The 25,787-nt window shown below is 40.1% G+C and overlaps 2 protein-coding genes across 15 annotated transcripts in view; both read right to left on the bottom strand.

Moving 5' to 3' along the window:
* Window positions 1-5,551, bottom strand: part of BMAL2 (basic helix-loop-helix ARNT like 2) — a 55,540-nt gene extending 49,989 nt beyond the window's left edge. For 3 of the 12 annotated variants that reach the window (XM_084506600.1, XM_084506604.1, XM_084506607.1), the window contains exon 1: window positions 298-801. In XM_084506600.1, the coding sequence (XP_084362726.1) occupies window positions 298-374 (77 nt within the window). In that variant the 5' untranslated portion in view covers window positions 375-801. Of the gene's footprint in view, window positions 1-24; window positions 807-4,920; window positions 5,218-5,341 lie in introns of those variants that run through there. The other 9 variants (XR_014688598.1, XM_084506610.1, XM_084506606.1 and 6 more) reach the window with 9 other exon arrangements.
* A 10,343-nt stretch (window positions 5,552-15,894) lies between these two features.
* The window catches only part of STK38L (serine/threonine kinase 38 like), a 50,302-nt gene continuing 40,409 nt past the window's right edge, over window positions 15,895-25,787 (bottom strand). For 2 of the 3 annotated variants that reach the window (XM_084506305.1, XM_084506306.1), the window contains 4 exons: window positions 25,385-25,508; window positions 23,020-23,115; window positions 21,305-21,396; window positions 15,895-20,079 (listed from right to left, as the gene is read on the bottom strand). In XM_084506305.1, coding sequence (XP_084362431.1) covers window positions 19,952-20,079; window positions 21,305-21,396; window positions 23,020-23,115; window positions 25,385-25,508 — 440 coding nt within the window. In that variant the 3' untranslated portion in view covers window positions 15,895-19,951. Of the gene's footprint in view, window positions 20,080-21,290; window positions 21,397-23,019; window positions 23,116-25,384; window positions 25,509-25,787 lie in introns of all 3 variants that reach the window. The other variant, XM_084506304.1, reaches the window with a different exon arrangement.

Here is a 25,787-nt window from a genome sequence, read left to right as displayed (position 1 = left end):
GTATTTTTAATACCTACTACTCACTGAACAAGAAGCAGACAGAAACAGTTCATAAACCTAGGTCAGCTTTAAGAAATCAGTAAAAGCGCTTTAAAATAATCCCTTCGGGCTTTCTGTAATAGCTCTCACTATGAGACTAGGTGATTCCAAGGTCTCCCCCTGAAGAATGCCTTTATCTTCTGCACTCTGCGATAAGAGACTTCTTCACTCTGCCTGTACCACGTTGGGAGAGATGGATAAAGGATCCAATAAATAAGGTGTGTTTCTACAATAGGAGGTTCCTAGCTGGATTCCTACCTTTTGTTTGTGCAGCTGAGGGACATCCTTATATTTTCCTTTTCTGTGAACGGTTTCATACCATTAAAACCAAGCATTTCTAGGAACACATGAAGCGAAACTAAATGGCTCCCACTCTTGCTTCATGAACCCACAAAGACCATCTTTATTACAAATCTATTTTCCTGGATGACTAAAATCATTAGTTACTTTTGAAAAGAGTGCGTGAAACAGTTTAGTTCAACTAGATACATTTTGTTTTGCTCCTCCAAAGGCTATAATTTACAGTAGCTTGGATTGCAAAACTAACAAAATTCAAATTGACTTTTTTTTTTTTTTTTTAACTAATGCTATTAATAATTTCACACTTTTACTAAGGCCCTGGCATACTGTTGACTGAGCAAATAGACATATGTTTTCAAGGCACTATTTATGATCTGCTTGGTTCTCAGTATTAAGCACATATACTTATCTTAAAAATATTAAAGAAGCATATGAGGTATGTACATCAGGACAGTCAAATGTAATATTAGAAACAAAAAACAGCGTTATAAGCATTGTCTCTATGAAAAAAAAAAAAAAAGCCTGTACAAACATATCACATGAAAAATTGTACCTTCTCACTAAACATATTAGAATTAATCAGGCAAAACCTAACATTTAAAGAATGGTTATAAATTTATACAGTTGTGCAAAAAATACATTCAGTAATTGTTCTGTGTGAATCCCATGCAATGTATTAAAAAACAAGACTCGTTTCTACATGTTTCTAATTACTGACAATAGTATTTTCTAAACAGATGCCACATTTCTGAGCCGTCTGTACCACTAGCAGTTTTAAGGTTTCCAATTCCTAAACAAACACAGGCTATTAGGAAAGGCTTATGGCCAAACTCCACCAGCCATAAAAGGTGCGATGCCTCCAAGCAAACAGTTATGTCCACATCTGAACTAACCATTCTAGGGCCTCTTGGAGAGTAGCAGACATTTCTAGGGTGATTCATATCAACCTAAAATAGGCTCATACAGTTGGTTAGATGAAATTTAACATTTCTAGGGTGATTCATCTCAATCTAAAATAGATTCCCATAGTTGGTTGGATGAAATGCAGCCTGTGAGTGCCTACCTCCTTCCCTTTGGTAATTATACAAAGAAGAAAGTAGCTAGCTCTGATGCTGCTATCTGCTCCACTGACATCTGCAGATAAGCAAGGTGAATCCCACCCAAGATGGCTACAGACCTCTCATGCAGCTGCTGCAATACAACAACCACAGAGAGCACCTGGTAGAGTCACATGCAACAAATCCCAGACAATTTTTCAGAATTATGGCCTTAATTATGCCTTACTGCCATTTCATGATCCACTCACCTCCCTGTCAAAGTTCAGCTTTTGGCTAGCGATAGATTTACTCCCCATAAGCTCTCCTGAAATATTCATTTAATATTAGAACACATTTGTCACTTCTTAGAATCATCAAAATATACAAGATAAATATAGACACTCCAAACATAAGCAGAAAAATACAAGTAATGTAGATATTAATAAATAATAAAAAAACCTCTTAATCTGCCCCCTCATTTAGAGGTGTTGTTTTGTGTTTTTTTTTTAAGCAACTAAAAAACAACATCTAAATCCATCTACTGGGATATTGCAGTAAAACATATTTGAAGTAAGATATCAATGAGCAAGTACCTTTCAAAAAACAAAAACAAAGCAACCTTTTGGGTGGCATTCTGTATGCATTTGTCCTCAGAAGATACAACGCTGAACTATTATTCTCCATGTCACAGCTCAGCAGCTGCTTAAGGAATTCCAAGCTTTGACAGCTTTCAAGAACTCAAAATCGTGTTAGAAGTGCATGTAGTTAAGGTGGCACATAAGTGGTCCTTACTTGCTAGATTACTTACTGAAATTGGGATCTACTCACATGAGCTACTAGGCTGTCTATTAGTAAGTACAGTACTACAGCAGAGCAGCAACAGGCCAGCAGAGCTAAGCAGGTGGTTACAGAAGTCCCCACTTCTAGTTTTTTAGTAGTCCAGGGAGCTTATGTTAAATCCCATTCAATCTGGTTCATTGGAACAAGAATCCTTAAAATGCATGTTTTAAAGATGTCTGAGAACCAACCCTTGGTTCAGTTCTTTACATCCGGAGTTGGAGTACATTTGGTATGCTCCTGGAGTGGCATTAATCTTCCTACAATACCATTCTAGCTTAGGTTCTTCTGAAAGAGGTCTACTTCATTTATATCAAAGCTGCAGAGCAGTAAGTGAGGATGACTAAGAATTCACTTCAGAATAATGCTGTTGCTCTGAACCTAAACACCAACACACACATATAGCCTCCAAGTACATACTTGATATAAGGGTCTCAGCCTGAAGCTCTTATGAGTGTAGTCATAAAGATAAGCAGAGGCATGAACACACAAAGGTACCTAAGCAACCTAGATTTTCTAAACTGAGGTACTACCCAAGATGCCAGCTGGATTCTTAAGTTTCACAATGCTTAAGACATGCTCAAAATTTTTGTTTGAAGATTTAAGAAGTCTCTGGTTTCCCAAGCAATTACAAATGTAACTAGCTGTACATGCACTGGTGCATACTCACACAAGATAGCTATTGATTCAATTAGTTTCGAATAGCTTTACTTTACTACAAAACTGTTCCTTCTGAAACCATTCTAATGAATTCTTACTCCATGTTTTTACTACAGAATGAGAAAAACTGTACACGTATTCTATATATCTATAGTACTTTATGCTGTATGAGGAAGAAAGTTACAGGCACCATGATATGCATCATTTTACAGGTCCTGCACGTCTGAACACATATGAAGCAGGCAACCATATTTTCTAAATAGGGGTGAGAGTTGTATTAAATATTCTGGGGTTTACAGCTTTAAAACAGGCCGTGAAAACCATCTTCAAACTACTTACAGTACAACAGCCCACAGTATACCTTCCTTTAAAGCTGGGGCAACCGTTTTCATCAGGGGTAAGTTATGAAAATACCAGGGGTAAGTTATGAAAATTTTTTTTTTTTTAGTGTCACACTTCATAAGCATGCATAAACAGGAAAAAGATGCATACTTCAGTAAACAGAAAAACTCTTACAGGTTGGCTTAAGAACACTGGATTTGTTTTTATTATCACAAAATGCTGAAAATAAAAATTTTAATATCCCAAAGTATATAAATTTAAACCAAATATTAATATAGGTCACTGATTACTTTCTGTGTCTACACTCATTTATTTTCACCATTCAGAAAAAAATACTCAAGAATCACAACTAATTAAATACAATATTCACTTAATGGATCTCAGACACCAATGTGCCCAAACCTATTAGTTTATTAAAAAGTATGACTGTAACTACCTAATGAAAAGATACCAGACAAGCCCTTGAAAGATTACCCTGCTTTCCTTGTCACTTCCAGGCTCAAATCAGGTCACTGATAGAAACTGATAGTCTCATATATCTCAGTTCATTACCAGGTGGGGAACAAAACAAACCAAAAACACTCTCCGATCATATACTGCTAAGGGAATTGAGTATACCTGTTTTTTCTTGAATCAAAAACTTGCAAGAAAAGGCTGACCCCATCAAGCCTGGAGCCCGATAGGGAATTTTCAACAGTGTATGCATATTGATTCATTTTCCAGTCACACACAAAGTGGTTTTATTTTTACAGTGAAGATGATTCTGAACTGATGTTAACTGTCCAGTTTAGAGTTTGTCTTTAATAATGTGCAAGTATACTAACATTAATGTGTACATTTGAGTGAAAAAAAAAAAAAAACAACTAAGAAGCTGACCAGTATGAATCTACTCCCCACAAATGAAGATACTTTTATCTTTTAAAAAGTTGATAGAAAAAGACTCCATTTCTTCCAAATCCGTTAAAAGAACAAGTATAAACATTGAATAACAACAAAGCCAGGGAGGAGGGTTTCTTCCACAGTAAAACATAAAAGCCTGTGCTTCATTACCTTCCCATTTGTAAATGGAAATGACCACAACGGGCTTTCTTTATTTTTATTATTTTGTTCCCATCCATCACATAGAAACAATAACAGCTTGTTTTAAACACGACTTTACATGCTGCAAAAACCGTGTGAAATAAGAAACACTTTGTTTTCAAACACTAATTACTTTCTACAAAATTATACTTGTATTTGAACAGCCCAACAACAGAGAGACAGAAAAATGCCTGTTTCTTCTAGACAACCAGGATCCCCATCTATCTTAAAACACATACAACCCAATACGTGTTAAAACAACTAAACCTAGAAGAATCAGTGCTAACTAAACAGAACTGCAATGATGATTTAGGAGAGATTTCTTCACTTCTGTTTCTCAAATCCCCAGAAGAGGAAGCAACACACCCGTTTTCAAGGCGGGGGGAGCACAAGCAGCTGCAGCTGGTTTACAACTTGCCTTTTTTTAGTGCCAGAAACTTAAGATTATGAATAGGAACATCAATCCTTGTTCACTATACAGGCATAGGCATGTGAATGCAGGAGCCAAAAATCACTACACTTAGAATACTAAATTACATTTGCCTGCCAAAAAGTCATCCTAGCATATGAGGTGCATAGCTAATTGCGTATCAGAAACAGCGTACTAAGTCAAACATAGAGAAACCTTTGCTGCCCACGTCACATCAGCATGATGCCACATCTGTAGCTTGAACAAAGTGAAGTGCAGTGTGGACGCTGTGCTCGGGGCTCCTATGGACACACACAGCCCGCCGCCGCTGCATCCACCCCTGCACACCTCAGCTACACGCCAAGCAGAGAACGGCTCGGGCTGGAAGGGACCTTAAAAGATCACCCAAATCCAACCCCAAGACAGAACTAGAGACACGGGAAGAAGTGAGATGGCACAGCCCGGAGCATACTCGGGGCCAGCGCACGCAGGACAGAGCCCCCTCCCTGCCCCACTCACGGGGTCCCACCGACAGGCGGGCAGACGGACAGCCACGACAGGTCGCACCCCGCGGGCGGCACCCCCCCCCCCCCTCGCCCCACACCTGCCCGCGCCCACAGCAGCCGCCCCCCGCCACCTTCGCCAGCCCGCCGCTCCTCATCGGCCCCCTCGGCGCTCCCCGCTCCTGCCTCTGCCATGACGGGCGGCCCCGTGCCCGGCTCCACAGCGCCCCCGGCCCTGGCGGCATGCGAGAGGTGAGCTAAGGTGAGGCGTAACAGAACACAACGGAACGGAACGGCCCCGCCCGGCCCGGCCCTGCCCCGCCGGCCCGAGGGCGGGCTCTCTAGCGCCCCGCCAAGCTCCCCCTCCGCCCTTCACTGGCACCGCCTCAGCAGAGCCAGCCCCGCCGCCATTTTACCCCCCCCTTCCCCGCCCCGCCGCCATCTCACGCCCCCCCCCCGCCCGGCGGGGCGGTTCTCACGAGATGGCGGCGGGGCGGATGGGGAGCGGTCAGGGGCCAACGGCTGCTGGGTGAAGGGAGGGCAGGTGCGGCAGAAAGCGCTCAGTGGGAAACTTGGCATGATTTTGGTTGGGTGACACCTTTTTGGGGGTCATCTGCTCCGCCGTGTGGGCAGGGCGATGAACAGGCACACATGCAAGTAAAAAGTGGCACAAAAATAGTTAACTCTTACCACTATGGTGAATTGTGTAAGCAGACCTCCATTCTGCTAGGCACTGAGGGTGTAACCTTGGTTTTGACTAATGCCAGGTGTGCGGTTTCAAAATGAAGATACCCAGTACCCTTGCTGCATCTTGGTTCGCATCCTGGAGTGGTCAGGCTGTGTGAGAACTTCACTCATGTTGTGTGGAAACCTCAAGTTGCATGTGAAATTGCATAATGTACTGCACCTGGTAATGGGCATCTGTTCCACACGACTCCACCAGAGCTAACCTGAAATGAAATCTCTCCAGTGTGTGATGCGGGCACCAGGACCTCAGCAATACCTGTTCCTCTTAACAGAACCACTTTTACTGTGTTGCTCCAGCTCACTCAGGTAGCCTTTGCTTGCTCAGCTCCAGCTGTTAAGTGCAGCAGAACAGGCTGTTGCCTAAGTCTCTCGCATCCTTGACTTGCAGAAAACAGACTCCACAATCAGTAAGATTGTAAAGTAGGTACGTTTCTTCAGCACTGGGCAGCACGGGGGGTAGTCCCACCAAAGTCTTGCACATATACATATTCATAACTTGTCTCCATTTTATATTAAAATTAGTTCTAAGGAGTTATTTCCATAAGCTTGTGAGGAATGTTTTAACAATTCGTGTCAATAAAGAGCAGTCCTGTCTGCCTCTGGGTCCTGCACTGGCAATTTAATTCTTGAACCACAGATGTAGTTTCTCCTAGTGTGTCCCAGTCTCCCCCTTATTCTAGTCAATTTATCGAGTCTTCAGAAAATATTCCTCAAATCTATGAACCTGTTTGCTTTTGTTATTCTGAACTCCTATTTCTAACAGTTACAGCCTTTTTTTTTGTCTTCTTCGTGATTGATTTAACACTGCTATAGGTGTGACTGTCCCTGTGAATGGCCGGTGAGGAATGTTTTAACTACTCGTAAAGTGTCAATAAGAGAGCTATTTGTGTTTGTGTGTTTTTTCTTTGAAGTCTTTGATGTCTGGGGGTTTCAGAACAACTGCTAACAACTAGTGACTGTTACGGCTTCTGATTGGGACACTATGCAAGCCCCTGATACCTGGCCAGGTGGCCAGGAGATGAGATGGAGGAGAAGAAAAAAAAGCTGAAGGACGGCTAGGAGACAAAACTTGCAGGAGATGCTATGTAAGCTTGACATGCTGCCAAGGAGTACAAAGGGGAAGGACAAGAAAAAAACTTGGAGAGGAAGACTACGAGCCTTCAGCATGAAAGACCCCTAGAGACCCTCTGAGGGACCAGGACCACCGGAGACTGATGCGCATGCTCCAGTAGGAGGGACTGGATCCCGGAAGCTAATTATAATAACCTATTTTTTTTAGAAGTAGTAATGAATATGTATTAGTCTAGGAGCATAAAAATCAGCTACTTGATGTAACTGGTGTGTGTCCTGGTGGAGCGGAGACTCCCGGTGCACCCAGCGCTGTTTGCTTACCTCTATTCTTTTAATAAATCCTATTTTTTATTTAATCCTACTTTGGGACTGAGCGAATTTATAACAAGCTCCTCCCATCTGCGCTTGCGCAGTGTCACCTGGTGGTGGTTGCCGGGGGTTGTGGGGATGAAGGTTGGTGACTCTTCTTCATCATCGCTAGTTGACCTCTTGTCCTTGTGCAGAATCAATTGCTCCTTGGCTCTTGCCCATCCACAGGACTAGTTTCTACCAGTTTCTTAGGCTCACATGAGAGGCTCACACTCTTATCATGAGACTAACCTTGGTAAGGGGCCCAAGGCTTCTTGCTATAGTTAATTTGCACAGTTCACAATAGTTAGAAAAGACAGTAAGTAGCATCCACTGGTTTAATACTGTCAGCGCTCTATCTCTATTTGCTAAAATTCTCCTAACTCTCTCTCTCATCCTTACCTGAGCCATCTTCATAGGCTGCATGTGTCCCTGCACCTACGTGTTGAACTCATGTTCAAGGGGCCAAGTGTGTACAGGGCAGCTGGATCCAGGTGATCTGAGACCTGTGTGAAGAAAGCTACCTCTACAAGTGTACTGTTCCATTGACTTCCAGAGCTTCTGGCAGTTACTAGTAAAGGTGACTCCTTTGGAACTAGCAAAAGTGGATGCACTATTCTCAAAGTGTATCACATTGTCGGCATCTGTTCTAGAGGTTAATGTTTAAGTTGTTAAAATTTCTATCTTTGTGCAACAGACAACAATCACAAAAGTGATAGCTTTTTTGGTCTGGAGGCATAACAAAATTATTCTCTAAGATAAAAAGAAAAGCATCCTTTGCTAAAAGTGAAAAAGAAAATTAAATACACAAAAATATGTTGGCTTTAATAAAAGCAAGAATATTATTTACCTATGTAATTTCATAATTCATTACATTATGCAAAGAGGAAAGAAATGTGTGAAAGAAATGTTTAGACCTCTCCAGGTCTAAAGACATTGCAAGCAAGCAAAGCATTAAGACAACCCATGAGTAGTAAAATTGCTCTTGCAGAAATAAGTTGCTTGAAAGATAGTTTTCTGAAAGGCTCTTTTCTTCAAAATGATAGTCACATGCAGCAGAGCAATAGGTCTAGTGCTGTAGTAACAGTCCAGACTCTTGTAGTAATAGACATCTCACCACTGGTGGTAAGTCTACAGCTAGTTAGGGCTTTTTAGAAAATGACAGGACTGTTTATTGCTGCCTTGCATAAAAAAAATAAAATAAATTTAAAAAAAATCCCCCAAATAAGGAAATGCTAAAGTCCTACTAAATATTCTTACTAAAGCTTGGTATACCTTTTGGTATACTTGGGCCCTTTTGCCCTTTTTTGGGCCCCTCATTCCAGGAAGGACATCAAGGTGCTTGAGTGAATTCAGAGAAGGGCAACATTGCTGGTGAGGGCTCTGGAGAACAAGTCTTATGACGAGCGGCTGAGGGAGCTGGGGTTGTTCTTTGGAGAAAAGGGGGCTCAGGGGTGGCCTTACTGCTCTCTACAGGTACCTTAAAGGAGGCTGTAGCAATATGGGGGTTGGTCTATTCTCCCATGTGCCCAGTAATAGGACGATGGGGAATGGGTTAAGTCCGCCAGGGGAGGTTTAGATTGGATATTAGGAAGAACTTCTTTACTGAAAGGGTTGTTAGGCACTGGAATGGGCTGCCCAGGGAAGTGGTTGAGTCACCATCCCTGGAGTTCTTTAAAAGACGTTTAGATGTAGGGCTCAGTGATATGGTTTAGTGGAGGACTGGTTAGTGTAAGGTCAGAGGTTGGACTAGGTGATCTTGGAGGTGTCTTCCAACCTAGACGATTCTGTGATACCTGTCTGGACAAAAAAAAAAGTGTAAAATAGGTGTTTCTATGTCTGTTTTCTCTGTGAAGGCAGGTCAATATTTTATCTTGAGAAGGCCAGTATCTTGAAACAGAAGTCTCAAAAAATCTTTCATTCACTGTTTCCATCATCTCATTTAAGACAGCAGGTCAGCGTTATACTTATTTTCTTTGCATATAAACATGTACGTTTACCAAAATACTTTTAAAAACCTGAGAAAGTAAATCCTCACAAAATGATGTGGGAAAAATCCACCTGACCACCTATCAATTTAACACAATGTGATGGAAGATTATTAACTTTCCTAGTCAGTGATAGAGCTGCTAAAAACCAGAAAACAAAGGTATCTTTCCTTCATAGCTATCTGAGATTTATGCAAAATTTAGTTGCCTAAACTCCAAACTGCGATCTTGAGTACAACTACTTGGTTGCAGTCCTAAACTCCATTTGTGCCATCTTTTATCTTCTTTTCTAGATTTGCTGTCATTTGGCTTTAATATTGTGGAGGCCTGCAAACTGTGCTTGCTAGACTAGATGTGTGAAAGAGGCAGAGTGGCAGAACAATACATGCTCACCTGGCCAGGGAGCGGTGCCTACCAGCTGGGGATGTCAATGAGCAAATGCAATTACACCACTAGGACATTCTCAGCATACTATTTTTCATAAGGTACTTTTTTCCCCCTTGCAAATCCACTTGTCACCTCAGAATTTGAGGTAATAAATAATCCCACTGTCACTACCCTGTAGTGCTGTATGTATTCTGTCATGCTGGTTCAGTTGTTCTTACAGAATTTGTATTGGAGAAAAGCAATTACAAACCACTCTTGCCTTAAATGAAAGAAAAGGCAGTAGGAAGAGCTAAAAGATGGGAGTTATATTGTTTTTTCATCTTTGTGAAAATCAGTATCATTGGTATACACTTATTTATATCCTAGAACTGATACTGAAAAAAACCCACAAACTCAGAACTCCAAGAATTAGTTCACAGTAAGCTTAAATTTCATGTGGGGCTCTGCCAAAATACTTTTGCTCCGATTTTGAAGCTAGGAGCTTCATCTTTCAGGTTTGAATAATTGGTGGACAACCAAATGTTAAAATTTCAGTCAATCACATTGTCTGAAAATGTTTTGGAGTATCAATAACCATAGAAAGTGGAAAATGGCCATTGTTGTAAGGCAAAATGAGTTGAAGATTTAAATCATTCCAGAAAGTGTCTTTAAGCTATTAAATACAAATGCTCTCCCTATGGGAATCTTCAGCATGCAATATACTCTTTTTTTTTTTTTTTTTTTTTTTAGGGACTCACTAGAAACAGAGCTAATGTCTTATTTGCATTTTATTTCATATTTTTAGTGTAACAATAGCAGTACTTGTAATTGAATGAATGCAAATTTTTTTGTACTTAATGATATGTCTAGGCCAGAAAATAGATCAATCCGTTAGCGATATTTCTGCCTGTCATGCTTTCTTAGTACCTTCATAACCTGTGTATTTTTCTTCCTTGCTCAATGTCACATTTTCTGGCACTTACAAAGTTCTTATAAATGTAATGCACCACCAATTCACTAACACAGATTTTAAACATCATTTATTATATTTGTTTCTTATTCAAAGGTGGTGATTGATCTCATTATTGAACATTCCATACGTTTCATATATGACAGTAACTGGTGTTCATAGTAGATAGTTAGCCTTGAGTGTTGGCAGAGTAGGATCCCAATTTATGTAAGGCAGTGATTTTGAATAGGCCACACTTGATATATTTGCCCTTTTTAGGAAAGCACTTTCTCTTGAGCAGCTTTTAGCTATAAAATAAAGAAGAGAATGCTTTATGTAAGCAACAGATAACCTCTTTTTTTTTTTTTTTTTTTTTTCCAAACAACTTATACAACAACTTGCTAAAGGGGGTAAAAACAACAATCAAACCTCAGAGCAGTTAAATAACAGCCTGTGACAGAGCAGTTAAAGAAAGGTGTCTGCATTATTACTCCTTTTTCTTTTCTGTGAATGGTTAATAACAGCTGAAGCATAGTGTGTCTTAGCTGCTACACAGAACACAGAGAGCACTCAAACAGCATTTCTCTGAGATATACTCCTGAAGGGAATCCTAATTTCTGGTGTGTTTGCTGGGGCTGATGTAGCTCCATGCCCTTAAGTGACCTATTTCAGAAGTGGGTACAGACTGGAAAAAAAGCACTCTCCTCTGAGGGACCACGGAGAGGTCAACCATGTAGTACTAGGGTGACTTTTATTGCTTCACACAAAAAGGACTTAGGTGGCTACTTGGGACTACCTAGCTAATGCTTTTCTTCTGGAACTTAATAACAGTAAATTGAAGTTAGTCAGCACAAACCATACTTCAAGCAATTTGTTGACTTGGCTATAAATTCCGTGCATTAATAAAATGTACCATCATTTTCAAGCAAAAGATATTCCCCAAATCAGGAGAGACTTTTGCTTCAAAAATTATGTAAATGGCCCAAATACAGTGTAATCAGCCTATAAAAACAAACTAACAACAACAAAAAGCAGCCATTTAAAATTATGTCCACTCAGTAACTGGTACAGAAGCCCTTCAAAGAAGCAAAAACCCAGCACAATACAGTGAGTGAAGTTATATGGGTTATGGTATGCAGTATGTCAGCTTGGGTTTTGATAGTGAAATATTCATGCGTTAAAGATCAGTGAATCACTGACAAATTCCTTACAGGATGAAACAAGTTTCACTTGGGAAGAGCTTCAACTCCTACTTGCTCTCTCTCTAATCTGAGCATTGGAAAAAGTAGGATGATCAATTTACTTTGAGGTTTTCTAACAAATTTAAAAGAAGTCAAAAAGATGAGCATTTTTAGAAGTGTTTTTATTTAGGAGTCCTGCCTGGCAACGGTTTGTGTCCACAATATTATCCACTTGCTCGTATATCTCTTACCTAAAAGTCTCTCAATTTGATGGTGCCACTTTCAATTTAAAGACAAAATAAACTTCACATCTTAAATGGTCTTTTCATTCCTAGCAGAAACTGGTACTTTTGGAATGTCTGGCAAGAGCCTAGTGTCTAATGGCTCTGAAAAACATCATTGCAGTTACTCTACAAAAGGATAAGTAAAGCTACATTTTGGGGCCTATTGAAAATGAAATGCAATTGAGATGTGCCCATGGTGGACAAGTGGCAGCCCACAAGCTGAGTCCTAGCTCTCTAGAATCTCTGAACTGCAACCCAGTGCGGTTTATGCTGTGGATAGAAGAGACCAAAGCCAGCTGTGAGGGCAGTGCAGCTCCAAGGACAAAACACCTTTTTGTGGACTTGCACACAACCAGTCTTTCAAATGCTGAGCTGCAATCATCTCATTCATCTTTGCCTGCAAATAAGGTCCAATGTATCACATCGCTGCATGAGAGTCGTCTTCTTGGTTAAAGCAAATTTATCATCCATTGCACAGACTCCTGCTCTCTCCTGATGTTACCAGCCTCAGATTAAACAGCTGGTATTGGAACAATGCAAAGACACAAGAATGTAAACCACCTTAAATCTGTGCAGCTAAGTCAAGAGCAAATCAACTGAGGATAGAAGTCCCCCAAGTGGTGTACGCAGTTGGTTGTGTATGTTTTATGTTACTCAGCAGAACACCACCAGCTGAGTGCAAGGTATCCGTTGGTCACTGGCTGAACTTCACAAAGCCAGGCACCACACCGCACTGCTTGCTTCCCAGGACATGCAAGATCCAAACTTGGGCCCAGCCTGGGTCATGTCCCACAGTAATGCACTATGCTATCTCAGAAAAACGCACCTGAAGGAATTGTGCGTTTTGTGAAGCTTCCTTGAGGCATTAGTTTAATTCTGCTTGTCAGACAAATGAGGTGCAATATTTTCTTCTTTAACAGCAACACCATGCAAGTTTCTCACCTTTGTATTTGAAGCCAAACGTTATCCTCTTGACGTACTGCTTTTCAACCAATTTAACACTACAGATAGAAAATCTGTTTGTCTCATTCCTAAAGAACATAAAAGCATGGCATCAGCAAGCAGCTTGCTTTTGAAACCATACTTATTCACTGGCTTCTCTGCTTTTGATAGGGATCTTTTGCTGACATCAGTGGAAACTGGCTGAGACCTCAAAGGCAGCCTGCTGGACTGAAAATCTTGAGGTGCGTGTCTGGTTTACCAGTGATTCACTCTGTCGTGACCAGAAAGGCTCTTATCTGATCATTTGTTGTTATTAGACAGAGATAATGAAGCCTGAAGTAGGGAAATAAGTGCCCACAACCAGCAGAGCCACTGCGGCCTTCAGGTGAGATCTAACACTGGAGAGGTGTACACTCACATCAGTGCTCACCTCCAGCCCCCCGTTATGCAGGTGGGCACGGGGGTGCAGACGTGCCCTTGGGGAGCAGCTGGCAGCTGCCTGCACATCAGGCATATTCCCACACATCCACATTGAGGGGCAGATTCTGCCTAAATCCCTGAAAGTAAACAATGTATAGGATGCACTTGGTGCGTGTGTGTGTAACACCTGCTGCCTATAGCTGCTGTCTTTTGTTCCAAAACATGGACGCAGGGGCAGTGGTTACACCCTGCTTTTACACAACAGCTCCAAGCTTGCGACACTCTCTGCTGTTGAACTCCCCTTTCAACATCATCTAGTTTCAGGGAAGGCACAGAAGCAAGGGCAAAGATTTGGCATTTGGAAGGGTGAGGGCAGGCAAGGACACCTGGAGGGGAAGGGACGGGGACTGCCACCAGCGGAAGGCAGCTGCCTGGGGCCAGCAGACGTTGAGCATTGCGTGTTCCTGTGGGAGAAAGAAGCCGCAGCAGACGGTGGCTCACTATAAACAGTTTAAAGCAACTGGTATGGAAACAGGACATGGCATCAAGGTTGGTTCAACTCAGAAACAAGCTGTCCCTAGCTGAGCTCTGGCTTTATTGAGAAATGAGAAACCTGGGATAATTTCCCAGACTGTGAGAGGGTTCAAACCTACACACCCCATTTCCCCAGGGAACAGCAACCTCCATGCTATCAAATAACCTGGAGAGAAGGGATGGGAGGAGGAGGTGGTGAGATGAACTCCCTGCAAATGCACAGATCCAATTCCCCTTATGGCTACTGCAGCAGTGCTTCCGTGCAGCCAAGTACACAAACTGAGGCTGCTGAGAACAGCAGTAAGCAGGAAGGAGTGGGGCTGTTCTGCTTCATGGTTGAGGTACTCAGATTCAGCCTGGGGTCCTGGGTGCCCTCCTTTGGCAGATGTCCTTCATTTTAGATGATCACTAAAACAGTGGTGACTAAAGTTAATAATTATAATTAAAACAAATAAAGTAAAGGGAAAAAGAAAATACCAGACTGAAAGCACATAGCAGGAGAAAATTTGGTAACTTAGAATACAATGAATTCTAATAATCCTCTTAGGAGACTTCAGGACCATTACAACTGACAAATAATATTCTTGTTCCATTGTATATATGTGAACCTGCCCTTCTCCAGCATTGAGCTGTCCCGATAGCTGCTGGAGCTGGTATCTTAGATGGCAAGCTCCTTTAGCCAGACTCTCATCTGGTGCGTCAGAGCCCAGCAGGGCTGACAGGTGACACTAGTTCAGCATGCACATATCAAACCTACGTTCATTTTTGAAATTCAGCTATTGGATAAGGCATTTTAGAACCTCTGTGATAATTAAAGTTTACATACCCAGTAAATAAAATTAACCTAAAGAACTACATTAAGCACTGCCTGAACTGCAAATCCACCCTTGTCTAGTCCAGAGCTGGGAACCACTACTGTCATCACACCCCTTAGTAAGACAGAATGTTTTGAATATTCCATCCTTCTCTTTGCATAGGAAGATTGTCAGAAAGACATTTTATTGTCCAAAGCATAATCATTTTGGTTACAAGGCACACTCTGTACAAAAAAAAAATAAATGCATAGCAGATATTTGCAGTATGTTTTAACACTAAATTACATACTATTTTCTTGAGTGATTGACTTAAAAAAATACATATTTGCATGTGCCGAAGGCATAGCCTTTATATTTAAGGTGCTGTATTTTTGAGAAATACTGAATTTGGAAATGCAAGGAGAAAAAGAACCAAGCCTGCAGTTCCTTTTGAGATGTAGCTCAGTACAAGATAACATCTGGTTACTGCAAGAAAAGTGTAAGTGCATTAAATAGAATTTGTAAGATCCTGCTCAAATTGCATCAGCTTACTGAGAGCAGTGATTCTTGAGCAGAGGAGGGCTGTTACTCAATGGAGGGCTACTCAGCGGGTGCCAGCTCCTCTTCGCTTTCAGCTGCTCACCTCAAAATAATGTTACAATGCCTAACAACTGCATCTGCTTCCACTGCTCTAAACATGGTAAGGAATTGGGAACAGCAGGACAAAAATGTTCCTGTGATGAATTGAAGAACAACTGTCCATGGAAGCCTTTCTTGACTAAATTATCATCTCCAGGGAAGGAGATGGAAGCCTTCTGTGAAGAGCGGTAGCCCTTTTAGAAACAGCTTCATGTGACTGCAGTTTGTACCAGTCAGGTAATTCTTGCTCTCTGTACATCTGATTGAGAATAGTGATGTGCATTCTCATCTTCAATTCCACTGACAATGAACCCTCACCACACACACCCAAAACAGTGTTTCAGTTCCCTAGGATGTCTCCCATTCTGGAAAAGAAACAAACCCAACACATTACTGTAAAAATAAAGAAATAGAAAACTGCAACTTTACAAAAAGAATGCTACTTTTATTTTCAAATGCTGTAAAAAGCCTCATATAAATTTTATAATGCTTCTATGTAACCTTCCCAACCACAACTAATGAAACAGTCTAGGAAAAATATAGCAGTTGCCATTTTGACTCCAAGAACAAGCTGCTGTAATATATCAACATTAAAAGGACAAGGTACAGTATGTCACAATGCTTGTAATTGCTCATATTATTGAAAAAGTGAGAGCATTTCCTAAGCATTAGAGTATAACTGGGCTAAATTGCAGTATTCCCTACTTGCTGTTGCAGAGGAGGAAAGTCACCTTGTTACAAGGAGCCAACACAACACCCTTTGTACTGCTTATGCCCGTTTCTCTTAGTAGTGTGGAGAGCTCTCAGCAAGCCCCTTTGCACTTTGGTGAATTCACCCATATCAGATGCTATTATTCCATACTGTATCCAACCACTCAGCTGTTTAACAATTGACCTATAAAAATAATACATAACGCTCCAGCAAGGCAAATTTAACAGTGCAAATGCAGTATCAACAATATTTGATTTGTGAATGCTGGCTTTTTTTTTTTTTTTTTTTTGTTATTTTAACTCCTTTTGCACATGAATGAACCTCTGTGTATGTCCTATACCTAAGGCCACGCATTCATGCTGATTAGAGATGGAACAAAGTGCAAAAGCTCAGATGTGTTCTCCAATTCAAACTTCCTCCCCAGTTTCAGCATATTCAGATCCAGAATTTAGATTCAGGCTCACTACTTCCATTGATGCACTCAGGTTTTCCCTGCTGGAATAGGTTAACTTCCCAGTAAACCTCTAAGAATTTGCATACAAAATTTCACATTTTAACAAAAGTTAACAAATCATACTTCCACAAAATAAATTTTCACATGGTTGCAATCATCAAGCCATTTCAGGATCTTTGGTACTCCAAGAATAAGAAAAATAAATGGCACAGTGACAAACAACACCAAAGGAGAAAAAAAAATAAACAAAAAGACAAATGACCATCCAAAGGAATAAGACAAAAATAAAGCAAAAAGATATGTTGCACTTCCATTTTTTGAAAGCCAGTGTAGATTAACCTTCTGTTCTTTTTAATCTATTATAGTGTCACAGTTTAAACTTTGAAAAAAAAAATCTATAATCCTAAAAGCAGTAGTTAATATTTTGTTGGACTTATTGATTAAAATAATTCTGTTTTCAAAGAAATAAATTCAACTACCACAATACAGGAGCTTATGCTAAATAGGCTGCAGGCTGTTTCCTGAAGGATATAACTCTTACGTGAGCACTGATATGTTTAATTATCTGCAATTTTAAATGCATATTATCTTTAGTGTTATGAATATAAGGTTTCAGCTGTTTCCCAAGTTTGTAAACCGGTGAGTATGTACAGACATAGTTTAATAGATAGCTTTAAATTAAGAATGTATTTATCTCCCCTCCTGCAAATCCTGCAGGAAAAAACAAACAAACAAACAAACACCAGTATTACTGAGCATTTGCAGTTTCCATGGAATTGATCTTGTCTTAGCAAATTCAAGCAAAGACTTCTTTTTACATTACACAAAAGGGTAACTGTGGTCTTTTGAAATGTGTTGTTCACAGGAATTCCACTTCTGGTGCATATAGTGACCCCGTGAATGAGATTGGAAATTAAAACTAAGAAAAAATCTATTTTGAATAGCAGTACCCTTTGGGGCAAAATCTGCATCTTGTATATATTCTGCCCAATCTCCTCCATCTTGGTAGAAGGGACTGAATGTCAGGAAAAGGAATTTCCTTTTCTCAGAAGCCTCAGAAGCTGCTATGCTTCTATGCTGCTATGTCAGAAAGAAATTAAAAAGTATAAAAAGGTGGATTTAAGTTACTGGCTTTGGACAGTCTCTGTATGGATACAGTTGACCTTCACTACGTTGGATTGACATGGCTAAAGACAACACCAGAGAATTACTGAAGGATCTTGTCCCAGTAGCAGTAAAGAGGTGTTAATTAGTGTAAGATTTGTGAAGAAAAACTAGGAGATTGCATAGTTGTTCCCACTTAAATTGAACATTTAGGCAAGTTTAGCTCAGCCATAATCTGACTATAAATTGGGTGGGCCCTGAGGCACTGGACACTCTTCTTTGATGAACTGAACGCTTTTTTTTTTTTTTTTGAGAAAAGCAGCATAAGTAGCAGATGTTAGATGCTTGAAGGAAGATAAAGTATTGGAGGAAAGGCATCACTGAAGGCCTTGAAAAAATTAGCAACTGTTGAATCAAGGCAGACTACACACATTGCCAGTAAGCTGCTGATGCACACAAATTTTTCTGATAAATGGACTTTTATGCAACAGATGAACACTTTAAACTATGTTTTTGAAGCATACAAATAATTCAGAACAGCTGATACCATGGTGCCTAACAGCAATAAATATTTCTGTAAAAGCTTTATAAATAGTCACTTCCATTTTGCTGTAAAAGTCAGTCTAATGGAGTCTTCCCTACCACATGCCAAAACATCCTGTGCTTCACTCCGACGGGTGTTGTGGGGGCTTTAGAGTGCCTTTCACTTGTGTTTAAAGGAGGAAGACAGCGACAGTGACTCTGCTTGTTCAATTACTGGTGAATTGTTGATTGCTGTAAGTCTCTTTTGTAATCAGAAAACGACACCAAAGTTCTCCACTGTATTGTGATAGATTCAAAGTACTGCAGATAATATGCTAGTATAGGCAGGGATGTAGCTGAGAAACAAAAACATAGCCAGTACACAGTTTTCTGCTTCAGTTTCCTTGAGCCAGGGGAAGGAGACCCCTCTCTACTGTCAGTTTGTCCCCATCTTGCAGAGTGGGGAGAACAGGTGTAGGTGCTCTGCCTGATTCAGTTGTGGTTGTTTGTGGTTCCTGGTAACTGGGCTTCAGACTCAGCTGATCCTTTATAATCCCATGGTCCACATTAGGAAGAGATGCTAGAAAAAACTGGAGCCCACAGAAGAGTAAGTCTAGTTGGGCACTCCATTTCCTCTGGTTCGGCAGAGGTTGCTACTGGTATTCTGGAAAGAAAAGGGTGCAACAGCATCCCTTCTTGGAACTTCTTAGGGAGATGGAAAAGAAAAAGCAGCCATTTGATCACTTCCCTAGGGTAAGTTTTTCTCAGACAGAAAAGGATATTTTAAATTCTCAATAGCAAGATTATCTGCCTTCCAACAGAGACAGAAATGCAATCTTGAAAACTGCCATATTTTCAGAACTTGGTAATGGAAAAAATAAATCTGTTTAGAGTCTTTGTCATTGTTACTCAGATTCCTTTTTTTCTTCTGAAGTTGTCAACAGGTACATCATCATCATGAACAGTATCATGATCTTCAATGATAGGACCCATTAATTATCAATTAAAGCAGAAATGCCACTATACAGATCGCAGGGACCATCTTCCTGCCCCACATCCCCCACAAAAAGGGACAATCTGCTCACAAAACCCTCCAGTGGGGAGCAACGAGGCTAGGCAGGGTACAAGTAGGCCCCACAGGACACTGCTATTTAGAATAATCCAATATTGCCACACTCATGGGGTATATCTGCACACCACAACTGAAACACCCTTGAGCAACTGCTCAGAGAATTTTGAAAATGTGGGCAATGATTTATTATTTTTTTTAATACTGCATATTTAAAACCCACCAGGTAAGCAGTATGATAACAATGCTGCATAAAATGATGTGTTTTACTCCTGGGTGGATTAGACAGTTTACTGTACAAACAAAGCCACAGGACAGAGAGGCATAATTAACCATTATACACACATAGGCAGTGCAGTTACAAAGGGATGTATGTTCCTTTTATTCCAGTACCTTTGTATAATAAAGTTAACAAAAATATTCAAATATTAAAAAAAAAAAGCCAGCTGGCACTGCCAACTAATTCCTGTAGTAGTCTTAGAAATCCTAATCCTGTAGAATTTCCTTGTGAAATTGATGCGCACCAGAGTCAATGTATTGATAACTAATGCCAAGCGGGTCTGGTGATGCAGCTACCTGAGGTTTCTGTTTTTATTTCTTCTGTGGGTCTGGGTTTTGTTTCACAATTTCCCAGCTTTCATGTAGGTAGGGATCGAACCACGCTGCGTGAGCCCTTCAAACCTCTTGTAGGTATAGTTGAGGAAAACCCAGTCTTTGGATTTGTAGTCAGGCTCCGTTGTGTTTGGCACTAGAATTCAGATACAAAAGTAAAAATAAAACAAAAACAAAACAAAACAAAACACAAAAACAGTGTTGCTTCTGAAAGGACTTTTCACACATCAACAGTCCTGAACTTGTATTTCCCTACTCATCATAAATTCCTTGAAAAATTCCTGTTTCTAATCAGGTCAGCCTTTTGTCATTAATATAAGCATTATTTATACTAGTTTAATGTAGTTTAAAAAGTAACTAATAAATGACTTAATAGTCACTTAATTTCAGCATGCATCTCTGAAGTGAAAAAAATTTGGTTTTGTTTGTTAATGGTTATTATCTTCTGTATATGTATATACTATAACTGGCTCCCATACATTGAGAGGAACCTCTTAAACTACTATAGCATATATAATTAAAAGAAACAAAACATTGAGAATGCTATATGCACAACAAATGAAGGAGTACACAATAGCGTTATCCTCACCACAAACTGAAGAAAAAGTTTTATCCAAGTTCTCCCACACATGAAAGCACATGTTCCTTTTCTAGGCCTTCTGCCTGGTTATAGCTTCTGCGAGGCTTGTATAGCCAGCGGGAGATCTAGTCACGTTTTATTTTGTGAGCAGCCCGCACGGCTAGTGTGCTGAACACTGACGTTCACTGCAGTGGGCTCCTATATTCAGCACTCAGGTTGCTGCTTTTAGAGTTCTACAACAGCATTTTCAACTCTAGGCGCTAAAAATGCTGATGTCCAAGTTTGTTTTTGGGTATCTAGATGTACATTTTCAGTAATACAGTGGGTCTGAGATGCCAAAACCAATACAAATGCACTTGGTGTTACCTAAATACAGGAATAGCTAACAGACACTGGAGAGGCACTGTTTAGCATAAAACTAAAAAATAAAAATTAAAGATCAAAAGTAAATCAGTGCAGACTGTTTTTATCAGAATTTGTTTAGACAGACTATATGGTAGAAAACTGTACTGCTTTTGGCGCTCACTACATATGCAAACCATTTTAATTAATGTACTTAACTATTACAATCTTTTTTCTCCCTAAAGTTTTAAGGAAGTAGAAGCTATGAGAAGTCATACGTTTACATTTGTTTTTGAAAGAGAATCTCTAGATCAAGCCTATATATTACCTTGACTAGGACATCAGAAAAGTTAATAAACAAGAATGAACAAACCCATGGAGCATTTTGGCACATGGCACATTATAGATTGAAATTTGGAATTTACAGTGGCAGTCTCACCAGGCTGTAAAATATCAGATTCAGGAAACTCATCAAAGTTGGATGTATCATCAATACTTTTGATTTCTATAGGGATTGCAGCTGGTCTTTCCCTGTAGATAGACATAAAAGAATAGTAAGAAAGAAAAAAAAGATACATTAAGTTCCATTTCTTTTAACTTAGTTTTTTACAGTTACAACATCCCTGTAATTTAAAGTACAAAGTTTCCATAAGAGATGCATCTGGCCTGCCTACTTCCTGACATCATGGCAAGGTTCAATAATTTCCTATCTAGCACTAACATCTTGGCAAGCTTGTGGAAAAACATGCTTTTCCATTAGCTGAAACAGCATTCCAAACTCATCTGCCATATAGCTATTATGATCTTTGATGTCACCAAGAACCACAGTGGTTACCTTCATTTCTTAAATCCTGCCTACCCAGCCAAGCAGGATTTTACTTGTATTTGAAGCCATTAGACATCTTGCTTTACAAATCCAGTACCCATCAGCCTGGAACTCATCCAAACACCTGCTGACTGTAGCTCCCATTTCTGATGCTCAGTTGTCAGTATCTCTCATCCAAAATGAGTTGAGTCACACGTTTCTGATTTATTAGCTTAACAATCAGACAGTCCTCTAAAAAGTTTTAAGGTAGCTTTTGAAGTTACTTCAGTGATCTGTCCCACAAAAGCATTCAAACTGGAACATGGCACTGTGGGGGACATTAATTTACAGCTGTAAAATTATTACAGCTATGATTATTACAACTACAACTAAATACACTTCTGGGTGGAATGGGGAAACCCTTTTGCCACATTGCCAAATGTGGCGTGAACAGGTAAGTCACTGCTGTTGGTGCTCATTAATGTTTCCCACATTGAAAAGATAAGTTACATGAAGCTTTCTACAACAGAAGAAACAAGAAGTACATGAGCTGGACAATCACATGCCCACTGTGTGGATTTTCACATGCAAAAGTGCAGTATTCCTGAAAGAGCAGACTACCTCAAGCCTTAAGAAGGGCTGAAGAGTAGCTATTACTGCAGCTGAAAACATCTGTGGTCCCAAAGTCTTGTTTGAAGGTGCTACCACTGCACGTACATGTAGATGTAGCTCAGCATCTGTACACACAAGCTCAGGCTAGACCTGGTATGGCTGCCTCAGCAGGGCCTCTACCCAGGCTTGGCCAGCAGAATTTAGGCCAATGAGGCTGCCGCTCTGAGGTGAGTCAGTGCCTCTGCCCAGCGCCCTCTAGACATACCGGTTCACTCAGGTGCAAAGACATACCCGACATTTTCCTACTACTTGCTGCCTTTTGTTTTCATTCATCTGTTTCCCCTGCATTTTTGGGGCAGAGTTTGCTTTTCTCTTGCTCCTATCACAAAAATAGTGAATTATAGCAACAGCTGCATTTCCCATTACTGATGGAAGAGGAGCTCTCTGACAATATCAAGAGCATAAATCAGGAATAACTTGACCAGTCTGCCACTTTTTTTTTCCATCCTGGTCAATCTGGGCCAACCTGAGAAATCTCAAGACAGTAAACTCTGATCAGATCTATGAATTACAGCACAGCCTGAAAACCTTGGCTGTCACTCGTTATTGCCAGTAGTGCATTTCAAAATAAGAGGTAAATTGAAGAGAATTATTCTTGCCATCATAATGCATGAAATTCTTGCTTTCATGGCTGCTATGTTCTCTATAAAATATGTGATACGTATACACATCTGTACCTGATATGTCCCCAGTCCACGCCTTCAAAAAATGGATGACTTTTTATTTCCTCTACTCCATTACTACCAATTCTGTTTTCTGAGTCAGTACAAAACCTGAAAAGGTGGAAAAATAAAGAGAATGTTACAATAAACGCAGACAGAAGCAACAGCGAAAAACTGTGCCATGGTATCCTGTATCGGGAATTTGAGCATGTTCTTTTAAATTGCTGTATTTTCCAAGTAATGTAAAAGTAGCCCATTGTATCTAGGAGATGAGGGAAAATAGCAGAAGTAGAATATTGTTAACATTCCCAAAAATGAAGGTCATGATGACAGTAACTTGTACATTTTCTAATGATATTCCCATCTTCAAGTTTAGTCAAAAATTACTGCATGTCTTGCAAGATTAGTTTGGAATTGAAACTCTTATGTCCCTACTACTGAAAACTCCTTTGCACATTCTCAACTATTTAAAATTCATGTTTTAAAGTCAAACTAATAGGAACATAGACATCATGTGATAGAAGACTACTCTCACATGTGACATTTTGGAAATAAGGTGAGCCAACGCAAATTCAGAACATGCCATGTCCAAAACATACCCTGCTCTCCCTGTCACTCTCAATTCCCTCCCCCCAGAGATCTAGGGGCTGATGGCATGAAGACCCAAGGCCTCTCTCTGATATGGTCCAGTTGCACAGTCTTGGCACAGACTCCTGAATAAACTCTCAATCTGAGAGAAGAAGCTGTGAGAGTCTGTAGAGACATGATAAGAAAGGTGAAAATGAAGACAGAGATAAGACTCTTGAGATGGGGACAGTTACCAGCTCAGGTAGGCAGAAGGATAAACACCAACAAGGAAAAGGATAAAGCCCTGAAGAAAAAAAAGAGGGAGGAGGAGGTTCTCAAATAGCACCTTGGTGACATCAGGGATTTGTACCAGGGAGCAGCAAAGGCTGACTCTCTTCTCCTCTTGACTGATGCCTACCTGACTGGAAAAGACTCTTAAGCATTTCATCAAGGAGATAGTAAGCATGCCAATGAAAGCTCATTGGAGTTCATTAAGCCCTAGCTACATTTTGCAAAGATGTAATTGCTTTATATTTTTACACTGTCTTTGCAGAGTCTCTTTGAGGGTGGCAAAAGGTGTCAGAAGTGACACAGAGGGAGGTTTACAATAACAGAGGAAAACATATCCATGTCAAACAAAGCTTGATTTTGCAGTGTGGAGTCCCCATCAACCTACTGGAAGTGGATGTGGGCCTCTTGGCGCTCTGTAAGTCAGCTGACCTTCATTACATCAAGTATTTTTTGCTTAAATGTGCAGAGCCTCTAATAGGTGATTTAGTCATCCTGCTGTTATATCTCTCTCCATACAATCTCATCATCCAGATTCACAAGGCACTTCTCCTATCATGTACACCTCAATACAAAAAAGGTCATCTTCTCACTGCTTAGTGAAATCTTCTGCAAGGATTTTAGTAAAATTTTTAGTAAAATCCTTGCAAGTTTATAGCAAGTTAGGCTATAAAACTGTCTCCAATTATAGACTGTAATGTTCTTTTATTTGTGGTAGCGACACCTGGGAAATAACTGCTCATATTTCTGCTATAGTCCAGCCAGGTGGTGGATGCCAAGTACTAATAATAGACCTCAAACTTTATAATAACAGTTAGCCAGACCAGGTCTCAGGCTTTGTCTGAACTTGACCTTATTTTAGTTCGGTTTTATCTGTATCCACAAAAATAAAACTTTAGCTTTGTCTGCAATAAATTCTAGCTCTTAGCCCTGCCTATACAAGTGCAGTCCCCTTTTTGCCTGTAACAAAATAGTGCAAGCTTGTAATACAATATTTAAACAAAAGCACAAAACAAACAAACAAAAAAAACAAAACAAAACACATGAAGGCCATAAAGCATTTGCCCCTCCAAATCTATCAGGAAAACAGAGCATTTCTGCCTGACCTTGACATCAAAACCCATCAATAAAATTTCAATACAAGATGAAAGGATTAAAAACTAGCGTCTTGGAAAACATGAGTAAATCCAAAACATCCAAAGATTTTCTTTACTGTTAAAAATGTTGGTGAGTAGTTGTTTTCTGAGCCCCTTTGAGGGGAAAAAAAAGTGTCAATCACTTTTTTTTTCCCCCAGCGTGCTCTTTCTCCTAATGCAGCAGTACAAATCAAGATCACTACAGCTTATTCCTTCATGCTAAACAAATGGCAAAAGGAAAAAGACTGAAAAATCCATCAAGGAAGGTGACGCAGAAGAAACCAATTTTTCCCCCAGTCTAGAGCTTCCTTCATGCAGAACAGAAAGTTAACCTAATGGAAGATAACTATGTCTGGATGAGTAGCCAGGAGTGGGCTTTTATTACTGACCTTAGAATTAAATCCTTTGCTTTCTCTGATATGGGCACCTCTGGAGGAAATACCAAAGTTTCTTTCCAATTCATAACTTTCCTGTAAGTTTCTTGTGGTGTTTCTGAACAGAAAGGTGGATACCCTGCACAAACATTAAAAAAAAAAAAAGAACAAGCTTTTCCCAGAGTAGTAGACTGTCAAGAGTGGAGGCACTGCCTGAAGTAGCAATAAATGCTAGCTGCTGGCCCTCCCTTGGCTCTGCTTTTGCCACTGTGGCTCTCAGATCTAAAATATTGTCGGAGACAAAAGCTCTCTTTTATAGTACTATATTTAAAGTTGATTTTGGTACTACCAGGTAAGAAGACAAAACCTCAAAAGCATTTAATAGTGAACAGTTAGTTATTCGCTGAAACGACTAACT

This window comes from Aythya ferina (genome assembly GCF_964211825.1).
Source record: "Aythya ferina genome assembly, chromosome: 1".
Lineage (NCBI taxonomy): Eukaryota > Metazoa > Chordata > Aves > Anseriformes > Anatidae > Aythya > Aythya ferina.
The sequence above is the reverse complement of the archived record's forward strand: the minus strand, read 5'-3'. Positions and strand labels throughout refer to the sequence as shown.